General features: G+C 39.6%; 1 protein-coding gene across 2 annotated transcripts in view; it reads left to right on the plus strand.

Annotated features, from left to right (window-relative positions):
* LOC124777618 (chromatin assembly factor 1 subunit B) overlaps window positions 1–24,432 on the plus strand; it is a 48,021-nt gene that overhangs the window by 20,678 nt on the left and 2,911 nt on the right. For both annotated transcript variants that reach the window (XM_047253087.1, XM_047253095.1), the window contains exon 6: window positions 12,027–12,287. In XM_047253087.1, the coding sequence (XP_047109043.1) occupies window positions 12,027–12,287 (261 nt within the window). The remainder of the gene's footprint in view (window positions 1–12,026; window positions 12,288–24,432) is intronic.

Genomic DNA, 24,432 nt, shown 5'->3' on the forward strand with positions numbered 1-24,432 from the left:
TTAAGAGACTTACACCAAATAAGTTAATAATAGGTGGAATTCTTCTCTGATAGTATACAAAATGGCTCAGAACAATGTGGCAGAAGCAATGAAAAAATATGCTAAATTTAAAATAGTATACAAAATGGCTCAGAACAATGTGGCAGAAGCAATGAAAAAATATGCTAAATTTAAAATAAAGTGAAATCTCCCTGTTTGGTAATACTTTTCAGAAGCTCTTAATGTAGTGTGAGATGCGTTAATAGCTTCCACAACAAAACTCTGTCTCAAAATCTGTCAGAAAATCCAGAGAGATTCTGGTTCCATGTAAAGAACTCTAGTTCCAGGATACAATCAGTATTCACTTTATATGTTATGAATGACAATGTTACTAAAGCAGAGATACTAAACACTTTTTTTCTATATAAATTCCTCACTAAAGAAGTAAAAAAAAGGTAAAGTTCTGTGTTTTGGCCCTATACTAGCCAGTCAGGCCTGACTGACCACTGTGGCATCCTCTGCGAATGGCATCATAGGATGTAATATGGATGGGCCTATGGTCTGCACACTGCTCTTCCACTCATTGTCAGACTTCTTGACCTTGGAACTGCTACTAATCAGTCAATTAACTTCTCAGTTGGCCTCATAACGCTTAAGCGCACTCCATACCAGTCCTCTCACCAAGGAGAAAAAGCTGGCTGTACTGGGAATTGAAGCCAGGTTCCCTACATACCACTTAGCTACGGAGGTGGATTTCACTAAAGAAGTCAAAGTAAACATTCCAGAATTCAAATCAAGAACAGATGTCAATATGAATAACATAGTAGATATCCTCATTGTAGAGAAGCAGCTTAAATTACTTAATAAACACAAGTCTTCCATTCCAGATTGCACACCAGTTAGGTTCCTTTCAGAGTATGCTGATATCATAGTCCCATAATTGGCAGTTGGATACAACTGCTTGCTTGATAAAATATCCATACCAAAAGACTGCAAAGTAGTACATGTTACACTAATACACAATAAAGGAAATTGGAGTAGTCCACTGAATTGCAGGCCAATATTACTAATGTTGGTTTACAGCAGGATTTTAGAACATGTACGATGTTCGAACATTATGAATTACCTGGAATATAACAATCTATTGACTCAGTCAGTGCAGATTCAGAACCTATTTTTATTGTGAAGTACAACTAGCTCTTGATTCACACAAAGTAATGAGTGCTGTTGACAGGAGATCTCACATTGATTCTGTATTTCTAGATTTCCCAAAGGCTTTTGACACTGTTCCTCACAAGCAACTTCCAATCAAATTGTGTGTGACTGAATTCTTGATTTCCTGTCAGAATGGTCACAGTTCATAGTAATTGAGGGAAAGTCATAGAGTAAAACAAGAGTATGTGGTTTTCCCCCAAGGAAGTCTTATAGGGCCTTTGCAGTTCCTAATTCATATAAATGGTTTAGCAGACAATATGAGCAGCTTTTTTTTATTGGTTGCAGTTGACGATGTCATTTATTATCTAGTAATGTCATCAGAAGATCAAATCCAGTTGCAAAATTATGTGGACAACTAAAATAAATTTGTGAAATTTAGGTTAAACGATAAATCTAAATTTCTTTAAAGTCAGTACCACCATTAGACTGTTTATTTGCAGTGTTACATTTACACGAACATGATTTTGGCTTCAAAGTGCCATTATCAAGTGTTTTAACGTTATACAGTGCCTAAGATGGCATACTGTCATATTTAAAATACACTATTAGACACATTGTCTAAGGGTCAATATTTCTGGTAAAAGCCTACTGCTTTGTTTTATCACTGAGTATACCATCACTGAGTGACCATCAGTCAAGATGGTATACTCAGTGTGCCTCAGGGTTACTTCCTGAGTGCCGTCGTCTTTGCTATCGCTCCAAACCCTGTAATGGCCTGTCTCCCATCGGGCATCTCTGGTTCTCTTTTTGTTGACGATTTTGCCATCTATTGTAGTTTTCCACAGACCTGTCTCTCTGAGCAGCATCTTCAGCGATGTTCTGCTCGTCTTTACTCCTGCAGCAGTGACAGTGGCTTCTGTTTTTCCACTGACGAAACTGTCTGTATGAATTTCTGGGGATGCATTGGTTTCTCCCACAATCTTTACATCTTGATTCTGTTGCCCTTCCATTAATTGAAACTACAAAATTCCTGGGCTCATGCTCCTCCCATGTCTCTTAGCTGGCAACCTGCTGTACACGGTTCCTCAGTGTCCTACGTATCCTCAATGGTACTTCCTGGGATGCCAATCGAACCACCATCCTCCGTTTGTACCAGTCCTTTGTCCATTCAAAACTTGACTATGAGTGCTTTGTTTATGCGTCTGCACGTCAATTCATCTTACGCCATCTCAACACTATCCACCAACGTGGCATCCATTTGGCCACAGGCACCTTTTACATTAGCCCAGTTGAGAGTCTGTATGCTGAAGCTGGTGAACTACCACTGTCGTACCACCGTGACTTTCTCCGCAGCAGGTATGCTTGCCGTTTGTCATGCGTGGCCACCTAGCCTATGCCTCCTTCTTTGACGATTCCTTTGATCTCCACTATGGGGCGCGTTCCTCTTCTGTTACCTCCTGGGGTCCACTTTTGGCACTAGCTACGGGAGCTTAACTTCACACTATGTGCACCTTTCCTTGACTTCGTGAAGCGGCCCGTGTTAACCTTGGCCTTCATTCGCGTCCTAAGGACACTAGTCCAGCCTCGGGTCTATCCCCTTCAGTTTCACAACATTTGCATGGAACTTCACGTAGTACCTTTGTATACACTGATGGCTCTTGGACTGACCGTGGGATCAATATGGGCTTCTGGCACACTGCTCAGTATTTACAGCCGAGCTATTCACCCGGTATCAGTCCACAAAGCACATCCGGCGACATGGCCTTTTCAATTCTGTCCTCTGCTCAGACTGACTTGGCGCTCTTAAGTCTATGTGCGCTGTACGGCACCCATCCCTTAGTGCAGCGAGTCCAGGAAAACTGTCACTTGCTCACCCTTGGTGGAGCCAGTGTGATGTTCCTGTGTGTTCCTGGTTATGTCGGTCTGCCAGAAAACGAGGCTGCTGCCAAGGCTGCAGTCTTCGTACCTCAGCACACAAGTTCCTATATTCCCTTCGATGATCTCTGTGCTGCTGTCTGTCAGGAGGTGGCGTCCCTTTGCATCGCCAATGGTCCTTGCTTCACAGGAATAAGCACCGGCTTATTAAGCCTCACCCAGTGGCTTGGACGACCTCCTCACGGTCCTCCCACCAGGAGGAGGTCATTTTAAGTAGGCAGCATGTTGGCCACTGCCTTTTTAGCCATCGTCATTTGGTAAGTGGCGCTACCCCACCACTTTGTACACATTGCACCCAAGTTTTAACTGTCTGCCACTATTTGAGGGATTGCCCATTTTTTTAACTGCTTATGTTCCTACTTGGGTTAGCCATCTGAGTAATCGGCCACTTTAGCAAATGATGCGCGGGCTGTCGATGGCATTTTACTTTTTATCTGGCAAAGCAATATGGCGAAGGCCATTTAATTTTTAGTTTCGGATCTCTGTTTCTGTATGGTGTCATTTTTAGCCCTTTTTCCAAGTGCCTGTCTTTAGCTGTCTTCTATTATGTCAACTGGGACTGACACACAGTCGTTTTTTAAATCCTCTCTGTCTTCGTGTTCTATAGTTTTGAATTGGGTGCGTATGACCCCAGTTGTTTTTTGCACCCTAAAGCAAAACCAAACCAGAACATTGGTGCCATGACCTTTCCCGCTGAAGAAATTGTCTTTGCTTTCTTTGGTGGTGGAGAATCATGATGTTTAGACTGCTTTGATTGTTGTTTTCTCTCTCACCCAAATTTCATCTGTGGTCACAAACCATCTTGGAGATAATTATTTCATTTCTGATTCTTCAGTTAAAAAGTGATATACCATTTTAGATGACATCTGGCAAGCGTGAGCAATTTCACACATTCTCAATCGGTGATTCCCGACCAAATTTAAATTCATTTGTCCACTTGGCAACAGATGAATATGAAGGAGCTGAGTCCCCAGTGTATTCTGGAAATTGGCATGAATGTGCTTTGCTTTCATACCTTTCTTTACAAAGTACATAATACTGCTTGAATCTCGTTACACCCCCCCCCCCCCCCCCTCCCCATCTTCGCAAATCACTACGCGAGAGCAACAACAGAGCCATGTCACTGCCACAACTCTCTTCCGAGAGCACTGACGTGGCATGTGTTTACAGGCAACATCCAATGAATATCACATGAACAACTCATTGCGCAAGTGCTGACCTCTTGTGGTGACTCCAAGAACTTTTCAAACCATCTTTGTTGGTACAGATTTACAGGTACAACTAAGGCCTCTGCTCACTGAGTGATGGATCATCTGGTGAGCTACTGCACCCTGTAATAAACTCCACACTATCAAAGAGAGAAGTAACATTTCAAATTACCTTCGGTGTTGCGGGGCTCTCCTGTTACATGCTAGGTCAGGGGACCCTGGACTCTGCCTCCTGTGTCTACTGCCTCTGCCATCCCTTCTTTCCTCTGTTTCAATTGATTTTAGGTGGTTTCTCTCTTTTTCTGCTGCACTCTGTTTCCCGTTTTAAGAGTAGCACACTGTTGATTAGAGAGTGCTATCCTCCTCTTATGATAGATTGGGGATGGGGCAACTGTGGGAGGGCCTCTGCCCCCTTTGCCTGCAGAGCCCCAGGTGATGCGCATGTGTGGCCCTTAATACTACTATCATATTGTTTTATTATTGGTGGTCTAACTGATGTCCATTACTTTTGTAGCTTTTTTACTTTTGCTGTTCCGGATCTCGTTACTAAAAGCCATTCATTACTCTGTAGCTGTCTTTGCCCTTAGACAGGGTCAGATGTGCAAGAGCTTTCTATTGTCAAGGCCGAGCCCAGGGGGACCACTTGTCTTTTCTAAGCCACTTACCAATTCTTCGCCATTTACTTTCAAGTCACCGTATGTTGTTTTTCAACTCTGACATTAGTAGTCCTTCCGGGTGGATGAACCCGTGACTCAGAGACAGAGGACCTCATTGTTTATTCCCTTACCCCACCCAACCAATCAACCTCGTCATCAGATGTAGTCAGCTGGAACGTTGACAACAAGTATCTGCATCTACATATACTTTTACATCTGCATACATACTCCACTAGCCGTTGCATAGTACATGGCAGAGGGTATGTTGCACCCCCATGAGTCATTCCATTTCCTGTTCCTCTTCCAAATGAAGCAAGGGAAAAATGACTGTCTGTGTCTGAGTACGAGTGCTAATTTCTCTTATCTTATTATGCGAAATGTACAGTGGTGGCATGAAATTACACAGGCCAACGATGGAAAAACTTTTTTGCTGAAAATACCTTATTCTTATGTTTTTTAGGGTGGGAAATCCAAATATGATACTTAAAAAACTGTATTGCACAAAGTTTCTTCACAGTTTACAGTTAAATTTATTAAATTAAGATTTTTTAAAAAGAATTTAACAGCTTTTTTATAGTTAAAATAATTTAAAAAGGAGGTGTAATGAATGTAGATGACGTTGGTAGCACTGCTGAAAAACATTTGCTGGCAAAAAAAGGTCGATCCTATATTTGTGTTAACAGATTGTGTTTTGTTTACTGTCAACCTAACCTCACTTTCCTGTTTCTGTACATTTGCTCAGTACAATGTCTAATTATGGTTGTAAAAACTCTGCTGACCGTTTTTGTTATATTTGTGGTGAATTTGTGATTAAAAAACACCAAAGAAACATTACATCCTTTGTGAAAAATGTTTATCTATCATACTTTGGATCTAAACTTGGTGATCAAGATAAATCTTGGATTCCGCGTAAGGTATGTTATGTGTGTGTTGAAGATCTGAGAAAATGGTGCAAAAAGGAGAAAAAAGCCTTTAGATTTGCTGTTCCTGTCATATGGAGGGAGAAAGAACTGCCCTGTGAGGGAGTCAGTAAAACCTGGTGAGAAGAACGTTCTACGCAAAAACCTTGTAGATCCAAGAAACGTACTCCTACCGCCTCTACATATAAAGTTAGGCCTAATGAAACAGTTTGTAAAGACTTTGCCTAAAGGTTTCCACACCTTTCAGAAGCTACACTAAAAGGTGTCTTTCTCAGACCTGACATTAGAAAATTGATGTTTGATGTTAACTTTGAATCCACACTGACCTTAAATGATAAAAGAAGCATAGGTATCAGTCAAGCAAGTCGTTACAAAGTTCTTAGGACATGAAAAAGACCCAGAATATGTTTCTATTATAGCTACAATGTTAAAGAAGTTTAAAACTTTACAATGTTTAATGACCCTGAAAATTCACTTTTTTATAAGTCACCTTGACTACTTCCCGGACAATATGGAGATGTTAGTGAGGAGCAAGGAGAGCATTTTCACCAGGACATTAAAGTGATGAAAAATGCTACCAAGGCTGCTGGAACACCAGTACGATTGGTCATTTCACCGAGAAGTTCAGCAAGCAACTCATTAAAGAAAAAGCTACACAAGAAGCTTCAAAGAAAAAAGAAAAAGAAAATACAAACAAATTTCAGCTGACAAGTGAAACTCTCAAACACATGTCATTGTTTTAAGTAGCTTACTATAAATACAAACCATGGTTATGTTGTAAGAAAGCATTTCATTAATTATATATGACGGTAGTATCTGTTCCCGAAAGAACAGTTACCGTAGATGACCATGCAGCTTTGCTGCAGCCAGGCGTTAATATACTTCATTGGGGACATGTTGAAAATGTGTGCCCCAACCGGGACTCGGACCTGGGATCTCCTGCGTACATGACAGACGCTCTATCCATCTGAGCCGTCGAGGGCACAGAGAATAGTGCGCCTGCAGGGACTTATCCCTTGCACGCTCCCCGTGAGACGCACATTCCCAACATGTCCACACCACTACATTCGTAGTGCGCCTAATAGATGTTTGCCCGTCATACTCATTACTCGTGGCAGATTAATCTACCAAGTCCGTACGAGTTCAGGCATAGAGTGTGCGTTCACACTGTCATATATAGTTAAAATATGGCTTCCCGGCCATTGACCTTCTTGTGCGAACGCACACGCTATGCCCGAATTCGTACGGGCCTTGGTAGATTAATCTTCCACGAGTAATGAGTATGATGGGCAAACATCTATTAGGCGCACTACGAATGTAGTGGTGTGGACATGTTGGGAATGTACGTCTCACGGGGAGCGTGCAAGGGATAAGTCCCTGCAGGCGCACTATTCTCTGTGCCCTTGGTGGCTCAGATGGATAGAGCATCTGCCATGTAAGCAGGAGATCCCGGGTTCGAGTCCCGGTGGGGGGGTAAAGATTTTCAACATGTCCCCAATGAAGTATATCAATGCCTGGTTGCAGCTAGGGTGTCCATTTAATTATCATTTATTTTCACTAATGGTTATTTAGTAAGAAAGCATTTCATTAATTTCCCCTTTTACCATGTAGCATATGATTTATATACTATAAAATAAAAAGCATATTACTTGAAAACTATGGGTGATACAAAAAAAGAAAAAAAAAAACAAAACTAAGGCTAGATTTGGATTCAGCTCATAAAAATCTATAAAGATCAGCTATCCAAGTAAAAAAGTTTTTCAAAAAATTTTTCGTTTGCCTCTGTTATCCTTTCTTTAATTCAACCTGGTGGATATTCCAAACACTACAGAAGTACTCAGTAATGGGTTGCACTAGTGGTCTGCATGTGATCGCCGTTCTAGATGAGCTACCCTCTTAAAATTTTACCAATAAATCAGTCAACCCTTTGCCGTCCCTTCTAATGTCCTTGCATGCTCAATCCATTTCAAATAGCTTTCTAATATTACGTGTAGATATTTGACTTAACTGTCAAAATAGCACACTACAGATGCTTTATTTGAACATTACAGAATTGTTTTCCTGTTCATGTGCATTGACTTACTTTTTTACATTTAGTGCAAACTGCCATTCATCACATGGACTAGAAATTTTGTGTAAGTCACCTTGCATCCTCCTACAGTCACTCAGTGATAACCTTCCTGTGCACCACAGTGTCATCAGCAAACAGCCAGATTACTGCTCACCGTGTCCATCAGATCAACATACTGGGTTCTTTTACAAAAGAAGCCTTTGAGCCACTCGCAAATTTGGGACCCTATTCCGTATGCTCAGATATTCATTAAGAGTCTGCAGTGGGACACCGTGCCAAATGATTTTCGGAAATCAAGAATTCTGCAGCAAACCGATGTTAAGGATATTGGTCTGTAATTTTGCAAGTTTGACTGTCAGTGACATTCTTCGTTGTTACAGAGTTCCCACAGAGGCCCCCTGCACCTCCCCTCCATAGTGAGCAGTACTGTGAGGGGAGATGCATGGAGGGTGGGGGCAATGAGGCAAAGTGTAGATGGAGAGGTCATCCGGGTGCCGTATGGATCCAACAGGCATATTACCTTCAGGGTCATCGTACAGTTGCTAGTTGTGAAAGTGCGCCACCACACAGTAGGGGTTGCCAAAATGTGTGAGTGGTAGTGTCAGAGGTTGGAGAGGTGGCAGAGAATTCACAAAGACCGGATGGTGCCACTGAGGATGCATAATTGGGAGGGTGCAGGTGTGGAGCAGTGATGGCAAGGGTACCACCTGTGCAGAAGTGGCAGATGAGAGCGGCGGTATCAACATTGTGTGGTATCTTAACTGTTTTCCTGAAGTGATAGGCAGTAGAGCTGTCTACGGCCTAGATTGCTGTCCCCCAATGAAGTGGTCGTTAAAGATCAACTTGGTCTTCCAGAAGAAATTCATGGACCTTAAGGGGGAACTCAAATGCTGGGGTTCGTCACTGGCAGTGGGAGGGTGTTCAGAGGTAGGGGAAAGCTTGGCAGGGAACATTATGAAGTAAAGCTTGTTGCTGGATCCATGGCAGCTTAAGACAATTGGGGAATGGACACTGTCACTGGTTTCCCATATCATAATATGTTGGTTGGTTTAGAGGGGGGGGAGAGGGTCCATCATAATATGTCGTGGGTACAGTTTTCCTGTCGGAGTACCTTGTGGGGGACCCAAGTATGGGGGTTGTGAGGCTGTATTGTGTGATTAGATTAGATGTAATTTTGGTTCCAATTGATCCCTAGTGAGAAGATCCTTTGGAATGTGGAACATGTCAGAAAACAAGAATACATGATAAATTTTTACAAAATAAGAACAGATATGCTAATGTATGTTCTACAGATGGCAAATGAAATTGTCCTTGTGGATATGGAATAGGTTAAAAAAAAAAAAAGAAAAAAAACCCCCAACAACTTCAGCGTATTTACATTTAAAAGGATATAAAACTTGACACCAAATATTAAATGTACAATGCACGTAAGTACATTTGATAATTATTAGGCTATTGTAGCCATGCATCATCAAATAAAATAAAAATATTTTACAGAACTTATTTAAAATGATTCTATTACTGCACAAATTTGGTACAGGTGTCAGACTGTATGCAATATTCACATTATGTGATTATTATAATGTACACAGATCAGTTGGTTCAGTTAAGAAATTAGTGGAGTCTGAGGGGTTGGTCACCAACAAATGCTGTAGACTCATCTCAAACTGAACTTTATTGTTAAACTTTTTATGGCTGCTGGCATGTTATTGAAAATTTGTATTGCTAAATAGTGGAGACCTTTCTGAATCAAAATAAGTGACTTTAAATCTTTATGAAAGGTAGTCTTATTTCTAGTATTGATTCCATGAACTAAGCTGTTGGTTTGGGGGGGGGGGGGGGAGAAATATTTTAATGATAAATTGCATTGAGGAATAAATGTATTGGAAAGAAATAGTCAGTATCCTCAGTTCTTAAACACCTCTCTGCAAGATGTTCTTGAGTTTACACCACAAATAATTCATATTGCACGTTTTTTGGGATTGGAAAACTGTAGGTTGGCTTGATGAGTTACCCCAGAAAATAATCCTCTGTGGCATTATGGAATGAAAGTAAGCATAGTACATTAGCTTTTTTATTTTTATATCACCTATGTCTGACAACATTCACATAGCAAATAAAGATTTGTTTAGGCACTTCTGCAGTATGCTCTTCCCAGTTCAATTTGTTATCAAGCTGGGAGAATTTAACACTGTCAATTTCTTCAACCTGCTTGTCGTCATATTTTAGGCACATACCGGCAGAGAATCTTTTACAAATTCTTTTCTGCATATAGTATGTTTTTTTCAAGGTTTAGTGATAGATGATTGGGTAGAAACCATTTATTAGTGTCAATGAAAATTTCGTTAGCTGACCTTAACTATTTATTTCAATGTTTGCATCATCTGGAAATGAAACAAACTTGGCATCTCATAATGTTATTGATGAAAGGTCATTGATATGCACATGAAAAAAGTAATGGCCCTAAAATGAAACCGTGGGGAACAACACATGTTGTTGGTTCCCAGTTGGATGATGCCTGTTATCTTAATACACGTCTCTTTCCTATTGACATCCTTTGCTTTCTGTCAGATATTGTGATTTGAACCAGTTTGAAGCATTTCCTGTTACACTTCAGTATTATAATTTACTTAAAATGATATTAAGACTGATAGTCAAATGCCTTTGACAGATCATGAAATATACCAGTAGCCTGTAATTGAGTGTCTAATGAATCCTGGAACCCGCCAGAAATCAGAATTGTGACTTGGATAAAATTTTATTTGTGGCCAGATGGTTAAGGTGACAACTGTAGAATATCTTTTCTAAAATTTTTGAGAATGCAGGCAAAAGTGAAATTGGATGTAAGTTTGCTAATATTTCTTTATCTCCTGTCTTATACAAAGGCTTAACTCCAGGATATGTCAGCCATTCGGGATTGCACATCATCATAGATTCACAATTTGTTAGAACCTTCTGAAGGAAAACTTCAGGCACCAAGTGCAGAATAGGGGGAGGAATGCAGGGGTGAATGATGTGTCATTTAACTCTTGATACTAGGTCCGGCAGATATCTGGAGGCGTAGTCAAATGTTGTTGGAACAGAAAGTACACAGGCTAAGTAGTACTTCATACAAAATTACAGTGAGTAAGGCTCCAAGGTTGCGTTTGTAGTGCATATGTGCTCCCAGTAGTGCTTGTGGTAATGCCTCTGTCCAAAATCTGCCGTGGCACATGAGAGCCGCCTTTAAGACGCAGTGCCACTGCTCGATGAGTCCGTCACTCTGTGAGAGTGATCGGCTGGCATTTGAAATTGATGGGTGCCGACCATGCTGCACAGTTCCAGGAAGAGGGCAGATTCAGACTGCTCACCTTGGTTGGTTGTTATAGACATGGGACAACTGAAGCACGAAATGCATGTCACCAAAGGCTTTGGCAGTGGACTCAGCTCATGTATCTTTAAGCAGTACTGTTTTTACCCAACGAGTGATGTGGTCAATCAGTGAGAGGATGTAGAAATAGCCATCAGGAAAGGGGATTGGTCCCATGAGGTCAGTGTTGCATGCTCAAAGTTGCAAGTGTAACAGAACAGAAACTTGAAGTGTATGCCATCAGTAAAGCACTGCCATGTGTGAGCAGTGTTTTCAAGTCCCATCTCAACAAGCCATCAGAGGATTACGTGTTCATATCACATTGGGTCTCCAATGTGGTGCTTCACTATGGATGAGATTTAGGATGTATAATAACACGACCAGAATCTTAGTGAGCACACCTTTTATTTTTACTAAGCACAATATGTCTGCACACTCAGAAGTCATTAAGCGAAGTGACAGTCGAAGATTGCTCGCATGTGATCTCACTCGACCGCCAGTGATGTTCTTTGTTGTCGCAATGTTCCCACATACTGCTGGAATCTTGTAATTTTCAAGAGCACACCTGGGGATCACTCAGGTATGCTTGAAATACTAAACAATGTAATTAGTAATAGCTTTGTTTTTTAGTTCTTTATCTTTCTGTTGCCTCACTTTTTCTCACTTAGTTTTCAATTTTGTTCATGGCTCCATTAACATGAAAGTGATTGTATAATTGTGTTCATGCTACAGTTGCTGTCCTTTTGTCTGCAGATCATGTAGGATATACAACTTGAACTCAAAGAAAGTAATGTACCATATAAACAAGGCAATTCTGCCTGCTCCAGACGGATCTGAACTCGAGGGAAAGACAGTTCGACTTTTTCATGATGACACTTTGAAATCTTTCTTCCGAAGGCTGTGCTTTTCACCTGATGGAGAACTTCTGATAGTTCCTTCTGGTTTTGTTGAAATACCGGACACCGATAAACATTTCAATGCTACTTACATTTTTACAAGGTGCTCACTTAACAGGTAAATCTTTCATTTTTTTAATCTAAAAATTTACATGGTTTAATTTCTTTTTTTTTTTTTTTTTTTACCATTTTTGTACGCAAAAATAATAATCCTGCTTATTAAATGTAGTCACATAAACTGCAGCTTTAAAACTATTTGGAAGTAAGTGTACATCTGTAAATTGTGCTATGGATTTCGGTTAATATTCTACTGTAGAGTAGACGAGGTGATAAACTGTGAAACCAATTTCAAGAGACATACAAACACCAGTTACTGCTTTATCTGCACTTTTCAGCTTTGGCCAGGAACCACTCTCCCTGCTACATTACAAGTTGTGTTTTAATAATTCGCTAACTGAAAGGCCTGGTATATAAATGGTAAATTTTTAAACTGGCATCACAGTTCAGTTTGTGACATTATGCATAAAAGTAAAATTCTTATTACTCTGCAGAACAAAGTTTGATTAATGTGTAGTTTGCTTTCAATAATTTGAATTGAATGGGTTGCTGGCAGATATAGTAACAACAATGAGGTTGTTGAATAATTTTCCATTTAAAAGTTTGTGTGCAGCCTCACTGATAAAAAAAAAAAAAAAAAAAAAAAAAAAACAGGACATAGTACTGAGGGATAGATGACTTCAGATGTAACTGATGATAACACAAGATGATTTTTTCTACCTTGCCATTTTTCAAACCTCGACAGACATCCTTGCCGTAATGGTAACACTGGTTCCCATCAGATCACCAAAGTTAAGCATTTTCAGGCTTGCCAGCACTTGGATGTGTCACTATCCGAGTCTGTTGAGTGCTGTTGGCAAGCGGAGTGCATTCAGCCCTTGTGAGGCCAGTTGAGGAGCTACTTGATTGAGGAGGAGCGACACCAGTCACAGAAATTGGCAATAGCCGGGAGAGCAGTGTGCTGGCCACACGCCCCTCTGTATCTACATCCACACTTCCAGTGACACCTTAAGGCTGCGGATGACCTGGGGACTGCTCAGTATTGTTGCGCCTTCAAGGTCTGTTTGGATGGTGTTTGTTTTTTTGTTTTATTTTTCAATCATCACCATATCACAGTGGTTTCAGAGATTGTTTCTAATTATCACAGACCAACAAATCACAGTTAATGTTACCTGAGATCCCAGGTGCAATCAACCTACAGATCCTCTTTCATACATTAAATAATATAGGTGATAGCTTTGGGCCTATAATCGGCAGAGTTGCTGAAGATCTAATAAAATTTCAGTGTGCTGTCTTTTTAAAAAGTGTTTTTTAAAGTGTTTTCAGAATGCAATAGATTTTTGGTCCCAGTTGCTAGCTACAAATAGCACATACTCCTATTGTTGTGCTCAAAATGATTAAAGCAATGGAAGAAATTCATAGAAAGAGGGAATAAAAAGTTTATCTGATCACTTTTTAGACAGAAAATTGAGGGCTTGTATTTTTATAATCCCAAGATGTTACATGGTTAAACTAATAGGGAAAAAAAGAAAGATTTGAAAAGAGCATAATACATAACTCATTGACTGTCTTCACATAAAAAATATAGACAAATCAGGAGATTGTAGTGCAGAAACAGAAATTTTAACAAAGGTGTTCTCCAGCTCTGAGATTATATATCAGAATGACAGTCTGTCAAGAATTATGTGACATGTTTTCTTATCCACCACAATTTCAAACACTTGTTTGTAGAAAATACATTGAATTGCCCCTCTAAAGAAGTGGTGTCTTAGACTTAAGATTATATGATTCTAGACTAATGGAAAAAATAGGCTTTGATGAAGTTTGCAAATTTGCTTCCTGAGTAAATGGACCCTACAGTTGTGTACATGTTTGATTGTGATGATACCGGGAAACTGACCACATTTGATGGATATTTCTCCACACATTAGGTATGGACAGACCTTCATGCTGTTTGCACATAAAGGTCAGTTCACACTAGACACACTAGACACCAGCATTGTGAAGCCTAATGCAGGATTGGCTCAGGTGACTTTTAACATAGGGGGGTTATGTAGGGATTTTACTAAAGAGGATCAGGTAGTGATTGTGGGTGGGGCTGGTAATAGTATTGATAGGGATGGGAAGTATGACATAGATGGTGACCTGGAAAAGATAGCCACTCAGACTGGCAACACGAATGTGCATTTCGTGGAACTGTTTCAGCGTCACGATCGGCCTCATCTTAATATAGCCGTCAGGCGTAATAACATGAGACTTGGGGGTGCGCTGATGACAGAAGGCATGAGTCACATTTCAGTGGTGTCGGTGGAGTCTATCAGTAGGACGGGTTTCACTAGACATGGCCTGCACCTCAACAGGTATGGGAAGGGGAGGTTGGCAAAACTTATAGGTGACAGCATAGGTGGGGGTGGTGGGATCACTCATGGGAAAATTCCGGTAGTTGTGGGTGTTAGAGCTGTACCTTTTTTAGATTGAAGTCAGCTGATAGGTATTCCTGCTTAAGGGAAGTCTCTCTAACAAAGAAACCACTTTCTACAAAGCTTGGGTATCCGATTAATGAGGGAATTAGTATATTTCATCAAAATATACAAGGTATTCGAGATAAAGTTAGTGAACTGCTTATAGATGTTGACTCTGAAATTATTGGTATATCTGAACACTTCTTAAATAAGGAGATAATTCAGAGGCTTCCTTTACCAGGATACAGGTTGGCTGGCAGCTTTTCTAGGAGCTCTTTGCGGTGTGGGGGAGTAGCCATGTATGTGAGAAACGGTATCCCATTTGAGTCAATTGATGTTTCAAAGTACTGCACTGAAAAGGTGTTTGAATGTTGTGCAGGTGTGGTTAAATTTAGTGGAGCTAAACTTCTTACTGTTGTTATTTATAGATCCCCAGACTCCGATTTCACAACATTTTTGCTAAAGCTAGAGGAGGTTCTTGGTTCACTTTATAGGAAATACAAAAAGTTAGTTATATGTGGTGACTTCAATATTAATTGTATAAGTGATTGTGCAAGGAAAAGGATGCTGGTAGACCTCCTTAATTCATATAATCTTATGCAAACCGTATTCTTTCCAACGAGAGTGCAAGGGAACAGTAGAACAACCATAGACAATATTTTTGTTCATTCGTCATTATTAGAAGGGCATTCTGTTAGCAAAAAGGTGAATGGCCTTTCAGATCATGATGCACAAATTTTAAGTCTAAAAGATTTTTGTGCTTCAACACATGTTAAATATAGTTACCAACTTTTTAGGAAAGCTGATCCAGTTGCTGTACAGACTTTTGTAAACCTTATCAAGGAACAAGATTGGCAAGATGTTTATAGTGCTGATACAGTAGACGATAAATATAATGCTTTCCTCAAGACTTTTCTCGTGCTCTTTGAAAGTTGCTTTCCGTTAGAACGTTTAAAACAGGGTACTAGCACAAACAGGCAGCCTGGGTGGCTGACTAAAGGGATAAGAATATCTTGTAGAACAAAGTGGCAATTATATCAAAACGTTAGAAACAGTCAAAATCTAAATGCAGCAGCCCATTACAAACAGTATTGTAAGGTGCTTAAAAAAGTTATTAGGAAGGCAAAAAGTATGTGGTATGCAGATAGAATAGCTAAGTCTCAGGATAAAATTAAAACCATATGGTCAGTCGTAAAGGAAGTGGCTGGTCTGCAGAGACAGGTCGAGGATATAGAATCAGTGCGTAGTGGGGATGTCCGTGTTGCTGATAAGTCGCATATATGTACAGTACTTAATAATCACTTTCTGAATATAGCAGGTGAACTAAATAGAAACCTAGTCCCAACAGGGAATCATATAGCGCTCTTAGAAAAAAGTGTTCCGAGACTGTTACCTGAAATGCTCCTCCATGATACTGACAAGAGGGAGATTGAGTTAATAATTAAATCACTAAAGACCAAGAACTCTCATGGATATGACGGGGTATCTAGCAGAATACTGAAGTATTGTTCCACGTATATTAGCTCAGTACTTAGCCATATCTGTAACTTTTCCTTTAGCAGTGGTCGGTTTCCTGACCGATTAAAGTACTCGGTAGTGAAGCCACTTTATAAAAAGGGAGACAGGGATAATGTTGACAATTATAGACCTATTTCTATGCCATCGGTGTTTGCTAAAGTTATCGAGAGGCTTGTATATACAAGGTTACTGCAGCATTTAAATTCACATAATTTGCTGTCAAATGTACAGTTTGGTTTTAGAAATGGCTTAACAACTGAAAATGCTATATTCTCTTTTCTCTGTGAGGTTTTGGACGGATTAAATAAAAGGTTGAGAGCGTTAGGTGTTTTCTTTGATTTAACGAAGGCTTTTGACTGTGTTGACCACAAAATATTACTGCAGAAGTTGGAACATTATGGAGTAAGGGGAGTAGCTTACAATTGGTTCGCCTCCTACTTTAAGAACAGAAAGCAGAAGGTAATCCTCCGCAATATTGAGAGTGGTAATGATGTTCAGTCCCAATGGGGCACTGTTAAATGGGGCGTTCGCCAAGGGTCGGTGCTGGGGCCACTGCTGTTCCTTATTTATGTAAATGATATGCCTTCTAGTATTACAGGTGATTCAAAAATATTTCTGTTTGCTGATGACACCACCTTGGTAGTGAAGGATCTTGTGCGTAATATTGAAACATTATCAAATAATGTAGTTCATGAAGTAAGTTCGTGGCTTGTGGAAAATAATTTGATGCTAAATCACAGTAAGACTCAGTTTTTACAGTTTCTAACCCACAATTCAACAAGAACTGACATTTTAATCAGACAGAATGGGCATGTTATAAGCGAGACGGAACAGTTCAAGTTCCTAGGCGTACGGATAGATAGTAAGCTGTTGTGGAAAGCCCATGTTCAGGATCTTGTTCAGAAACTAAATGCCGCTTTATTTACCATTAGAACAGTATCTGAAATAAGTGACATTTCAACACGAAAAGTAGTATACTTCGCATATTTTCATACGCTTATGTCATATGGTATTATTTTTTGGGGTAATTCTTCTGATTCAAAAAGGGTATTTTTGGCTCAAAAACGGGCTGTTCGAGCTATGTATGGTGTAAGTTCGAAAACCTCTTGTCGACCCCTATTCAATAGTCTGGGAATTTTGACATTGCCCTCACAGTATGTATTTTCTTTAATGTCGTTTGTTGTTAGCAATATTAGCTTATTCCCAAGAGTTAGCAGCTTTCACTCAGTTAATACTAGGCAGAAATCAAATCTGCATGTGGAATGCACTTCCTTGACTCTTGTGCAGAAAGGAGTGCAGTATTCTGCTGCATCCATTTTCAATAAGCTACCACAAGAACTCAAAAATCTTAGCAGTAGCCCAAACACTTTTAAGTCTAAACTGAAGAGTTTCCTCATGGCTCACTCCTTCTATTCTGTCGAGGAGCTCCTGGAAGAGATAAAAAATTAAGCAAATTCCAGTGTTACATTCTTGATTTTCTTTATTTAAACTAACGACTTGTTTCATTTTATGTGTTTCTACAATCGTGTTATAATTTCATGTATTGACTCGTTCCATGACCATGGAGACTTCTCCTAAATGTGGTCCCACGGAACAATAAATAAATAAATAAATAAATAAATAAATAAAGTAATGTCACTTAGCCCAATATTAAATGTTATGAGATACTGTCAGTCTTACAAAAAGTTGGAATATAGGGTTAGCATTAAGGAACTGGCAGTGATTAATTGCCAAAGCAAAATTCTTAACAAGTGTTTTTAACAAAGGTCATATGCTAAATTTTCCACATAGCTAAAAACAGAATAGGAACAGTTGTTTCCAAACAAATCAAGCATTGACATGTATTTGCTTGAGAAAATATACCCATCCACATAGACATAAAATTTCAAGAAAGCAATACGTAGAGCCTTTATACTTTCGCCCTGCTTTCTTTCCAAGTACCAACTAATGAGAAAACTCTATTTACTCCTTCAATATAATGAGTCTTTTTAAAGAAGTATTTCATCTTTTTGTACTCATAGTCATATGAAGTGTAGGCTTTTTCTTTAAGATATTTCACTTTTTTTTATTTTGTAGAAAACTTAGATGAATACATCCAAATGTTCAGATAATCTTCACTGCTTGTCATGAAAATAAAACAAAGCAAACAGTAAAACAAAGATTAGGAATAAACAAAAATCCACTGTTGTAACATCAGTGCATTGACGATAGGTTGGTTATCTTCCAGTTGCAAAACTTTTGCCCAAGAATGATTGACAGTGATGTTCACTTTTTTCCCATTCTGTTCGAATCTATTTATGGTTTGTGTGAATGCTGGAAATATTTTTTTGTTTCATTCCATGAGATCCAGGCTGAATTGGCTTGCATTGAAACATCTGCTAGTGGCCAGATACCGGTGCACACGTCAGAAACGCGGAGCGAAACAGTGATGACGCAAGGCGAGAAGACTGCCTGTGGACGGGATTCAAACCCACACTGAAGTATAGTAACTGGGCTGGCTGAATGGCGGACCTGACACAACAAGAGCAAGGCAATAGCAACCTAAGCAACAAATAAGTGCAGCGAACCTTCGACACTGCGCTGTCAACGGGTCAAGTACAGGCCACAATCCAGATGGAGACCAAAGAGGAAAACCAATACCAAAATGAAGTCATAGATGTGGGATTAAAGGGACCAGACTGCTACGGTCATCGGTCTGAAGTCATAGAAGAGTAGTCAGTAGTATGGTGGAGGTAGCAACAAATGCTATCAGACCAAGTACATGACTGACTGAGTGGTTGAGGTGCAATAATATTTATGCCGGCTTCAAGGGACACTGTTGGCCAGTGCATTCACATGGGGAGATAATGTTGCACTAACTAGGTGAGTGCAGCACTGCAAAGACACTACCCTCTATCGCCCATGGAGATCCATTTGTTCCAGCAGGCATTCAACTTTCTCACAGCCCTATACCAGATTCATACTGATTCTGAAAGTAACAGACCATCTTTATGCCAATAAATGAAGAGTGTGATTGTGTCAAATTGCTACCAGTCTTAATCGGTGGAAGGCCATTTCTCACTGGATGGCTTGGAATGTCAAAATATTCCATGATTTATTTCATATGAGGAGATTCACACAAACTGTCGGTGGAACATAATGTAACTGTCAGGATTTCTCCAAAAGAATTTTGATGTTGACATCATATGCTAGTAAAAAAAAAAAAAAAAAAACTAACCCACTCTCACTACTGATGTCATAGTACCAGGTTTTATGTTCTTGAAACTTGGTAATAATTACTTTATTACTTACTTTGGTTTTGTGGCATTGCGAATGTTGGAGAACTTTATGTATTTTTCCTTAAGGTGTTGGCACATGGACCATGCATTCAAGCAATGAATATACAGAGTTTCTGATCCCATAGTATGGAAAACGCACTTTGTGGAGTGTTTCCGAACATGCAGAGCAATATCTAGCATGTCAGATATTCTTGATCTACGTTTGAAGGTAGGCCAATGAGATGGAAGAAAGCCACTTCTATCACAGGCATGCCATATCTCTTTGCTACAAAGTCCCAAGATGCCATATAGGTTTTCAGTTGAAATCACTTGTGAATATATGTGCTTTTTAAACACCACTAAATTGAGGATCTCTCAAAACCCCGTTGTTAATTGTGTGATGTGTTGTAATAGAAAGATGTGAAATGTCATATTGGTAGCTAAAGACTTACTGTAACTTGCTTATTATGAAAATTTGCTGTGTCATGGCAATTGCACATTGAGAATCCACCAAAAATTCATTGTATGTGGTACAATTTGTTATAATTAAATGTCAGGTAATAACATACCTATGATTAAAGCTTTCAGCAGGTGATAAGAGGCAAAATATGGTGGTAAATCAGTCATGGTCAGTTATAGTGCAATGATGAGTAGTCATAGAATTGTTAGATATCAGGTGATGTGTTCCTGGATTGTCTCTCACTGGATCCAAAATTTTTTTTTGTTACTAACATTCGCATTTTCTCGCAGGTTCTGATACTTTTGCATTAGTTTAACAACAGTATACACTATAATATTCGATTTTATGTAAATACAGTAAAACTTGCACAAATCGGCACGTGTATAATTCAGAAGTCTGCCCAAACCGTACAAGTATTTCAGTCCTGACGCTTTCAGTGCACTTTTATATGCTGACCTTTTTTGTATAAAGCGGAATGTTCCTAATGTGGAAACGGAAAGCAAATCTTAGAACATACTTAATAATTCATTGTATAATGCCGAAAAGAGCCCATACAGTACTACTATATTATGGCTCATTAGTTATTCATGACTCTACAAGAATGTTACTTTTAAAGCCTCTGTTAAGTGGTGCAAAACCAAGAAAATAGATCCAGCGCAGCGTGACGCTGCTGGTGTGGATCTAAACCGTGCTGCTCTGCGCAACAATGTATAAGTTAAACGCAGGAAACGGTTCGTTCGTCAGCACTCTGTCAGCTTTCTCATTTTCCTCATTATTGATGCACGCCGGCACTTACAGGAACATTGTTGCACATCTACCAAAGCTGTGCTGCAATGTGCGCAGTAAAAGAGGTGGGTATTGTTCTGTTAAATAATGGTTTTACCCAGCAAGGTCATTATTTTCTGCTAGTTTCAGCACTTTAAGAGATATGGTAACTTGATGTCAAATGAACGATATGTGTCGTTAACACTTAACGAAAAGATTAATGTAATCAAGGCAAGTTAGAAAGACAAACTATCTGTGCACGAAATTATGTTGCATTTCAAATGCGGTAAAACACAAATGTATGAGACTTCAAGAAACGAGGAAAAGATTTGGGACGAATGGATGAAAGGGGACGGGCAGATGAAAAGAAAGGCGAAGAAGACCAGAAATGAAAAAGAAATTAACGAAATAGTGTGGAATGGTTCATAAGTGCACAGGCAAGAAACTTACCTTTATCTAGATCCATGTTGCTGAATAAGTCTCTGAAAGTCACGAAAGAGCTTGGAATTATAGTGTTTAAGGCATTCGCAGGATAGCTGGACAGGTTCAAAGCTACACACACAGTCATGTGGAATGAAGGGTGTGGAGAAGCTAAGGATGTGCAGGAAATTGTAGCAAGAGAATGGAAGACAATACTGTCCCAACTTAATTGCGAATTATCACCCGAAAGGGGTGTTCAATGCCGATGAAACAGGACTGTTATTGCGCACTGCCTTCAAAATCGCGATCAATTCGAAGTGAAAAGTTCACCAGCAGATAAATTTTCAAGGAAAGATTCACTGTGCTGCTGTGTGGAAACATGTTAGGTGAAATGGAGAAGCCATTGGTGATGGGAAAGGCGGCACAAACCATGTTGTTTCAAAAACATAGTCAACAGTAAGCTTTCAGTCACATGGCGAAGCAATAAAAAGGCGTGGATGGTGAGTAGTCTTATGAAAGAATATCTGAGCTCTTTAAATGCCAAAATGAAAAAAGGAAATCGTCAAGTTCCGCTTTTCCTAAACAATGCAACCTGCCACCCGAAAGTAACATTATCAAATGTGAAATTGGCTTAGTTACCTCCAGGTTCAACCAGTCTCACACAACCATTTGTTTATGAATCTGCTCGTACAAATCATTTGATGTTGATATTTGTATCAGAATGCTCCTAATGGTATTTCATGGGCTTAACCATGTTACCTTTGTAATATATTAAGTGAATACTTTGGATTAAAGGAGACCACTCACCAAATAGCAGAAGCACTAAGTTTTTGACAAGCACATAGGTGCTGCCCCCCCCCCCCCCCCACCCACCCCGTTCACCAGCTGAACTGCAATCCTGCCGCCGCCACCCCCCCCCCCCCCCCCCCCTCCCCTGTTTTACAACCCAACACTTCAGCACTCTACAGATTTCTTTTAACAGATTTGATGATGGCAAAAGTCTGAAATTAATAAAATGCAAATATGATCAGTGATTCATATACAGACTTTGTGTTCAATAACAAATATGTTAAATCACTTTCCAGTGATGAAATAGTGTAAATTCCGCCCAAATGAGCCTCAGTTTTTATGAAATCCGTGTTATGACTCTAATTAGTCTTCAAAATATCCTGCAGTGCACAAATTTTGTTCAAAGTAAAAATAATGATAGGGAAATGTCACTTCACTATAATGCTCACTGTTTGTAAGTGTTACTAATCATTTCTTTCCAATAAACAAAACTCATTCAGTATTCATTTATTGTGTTTCATTTAATAAGTCATAATTAGTAGCAGTAGAAACAGGCAGTTCCGAATGTACAAAAGCCAAGAATCACATGACATACAAAAAACATACAAGTTTACATAACACTGTTGAAATAAATTATCTACAATTATTTTGCCAGACAAATAAATTTTTTTGCCTAAAAGGTAACGAAAGTAGTTAAACTTGCAAAAGCTAATCAACATTGTCAGTTAAATTGTAAACTTTTCTCTGGTGTACCAAAATTAAAGATTTGCTGTCTGCCTCTTTCATAAATCCAAACTGCAGCTATAAAACAGTGCCAAATCCAGGATGGAATGTAACAGTATGATAAGGAAAGTTGCCGCTCACCAGATAGGAGAGATGCTGAGTTGCAGATAGGCACAACAGACGCACTCACACAATTAAAGCTTTTGGCCATTAAGGCATTTGTCAAAAAAACACACACACACACACACTCAATCTGCACTGCAGTTTGTGTGTGTGTGTGTGTGTGTGTGTGTGTGTGTGTGTGTGTGTGTGTGTGTGTGTGTGTTTTGACGAATGCCTTAATGGCCGAAAGCTTTAATTGTGAGAGTCTTTTTGTTGTGCCTATCTGCAACTTGGCATCTCGCTAAACTGCAAGTTTTTTTTCATTTAGGTGGCACCACATTATTACAATGATGGGAATGGGGTACTACTGTCAGTAGTGATTACGAGGGAAAAATATTAACACTGACAAAATTTGAAGCTGTAGATCTTCATTCAGGAAGTGTACTGAATGAAACTCTAATATCATGGAAAACAATTACACGTGCTTTATTAATATCACGAGTACAACGGAAACACATTTAATACTCTTGAAACTCTTCTCAAATAATAATTATTGTACTGTGGCACGTACTATTGCTCATAAACTAAACTAAACTCCTCCTGAACAGCCCATGAAGGCCCAACGGTACAGAGTGGCCGCCGTGTCATCCTCAGCCCAAAGGCTTCACTGGATGCTGTTATGGAGGGGCGTGTGGTCAGCACACTGCTCTCCCAGCCATGTATGTCAGTTAACAAGACTGGAGCCACTACTTCTCAATCGAGTAGCTCCTCAGTTTGCCTCACAAGGGCTGAATGTACCCCGCGTGCCAACAGCACTTGGCGGACCGGGTGGTCACCCATCAAAGTGCTAGTGCATCCTGACAGCACTTAACTTCAGTGATCTGACAGGAACCAGTGTTACCATTGTGGCGGGACCATTGGCATACTATTGCTCATAATTTTTATAATTTCTTGCCCAACATTTTATTACCACAAAGTTCATAGACTTGAGGTTTGCATGTGCTTTCGCCATTACCCATGTCTGGTCTTTCTCACTGTCAACTTCAAACTCCTTTGTCTGCACTCCCACGTACCAATGATGTTAGTGCCATGCGAAGCTTATCTCTGAATAGAAACTGTTGTTTTACATAGCATAAATCCTGATTTTTGCCAATGTGCGTACTAAATTTCTTTAAAACACTATTTTTTATTTGCAATAAATTTACATTACAAAATTTCAAATAATTATATTGACAATAGATTGACAGAACATGTGCATTTATAATCTGAAATTATTATTAAAAAATGTGAAGATGAAAGGTTAAAAATATGAGGTACTGTGTTGCAGTGTTTAAAGCTGGAGTAGAACAACACAAGGTAATACTAGGTTGTGTGGGGTGGCATTCAGGTGAAATGCTGTGGAACAGGAGCAAGCAGGGACAGATGCGGTGAAAGACAGGGACTAGTGGCAAGACAGGGACTAGTGGCATTTAAACTGAGAGAGATTGAGGGAGTGAAGGAATATTCCAGGGAGATTTCTCATCTGTGCAGTTCAGAAATGCCATTGTTGGGAGGAGAATCCAGGTGATAATGGTCTTGAAGCAGGTTTTGAAGTCAGGCACTTCACATTGAACTGCATGTACAGCAACTCTGTAGAGTTAGTGTCCCTTCAAGCTTTTGTCTGAAACTGAAATTGTAATTTGTGCGGAATTGTCCAACTCATGCTAGTTC

This window comes from Schistocerca piceifrons, chromosome 1 (genome assembly GCF_021461385.2).
Source record: "Schistocerca piceifrons isolate TAMUIC-IGC-003096 chromosome 1, iqSchPice1.1, whole genome shotgun sequence".
In the NCBI taxonomy this organism is placed as follows: domain Eukaryota; kingdom Metazoa; phylum Arthropoda; class Insecta; order Orthoptera; family Acrididae; genus Schistocerca; species Schistocerca piceifrons.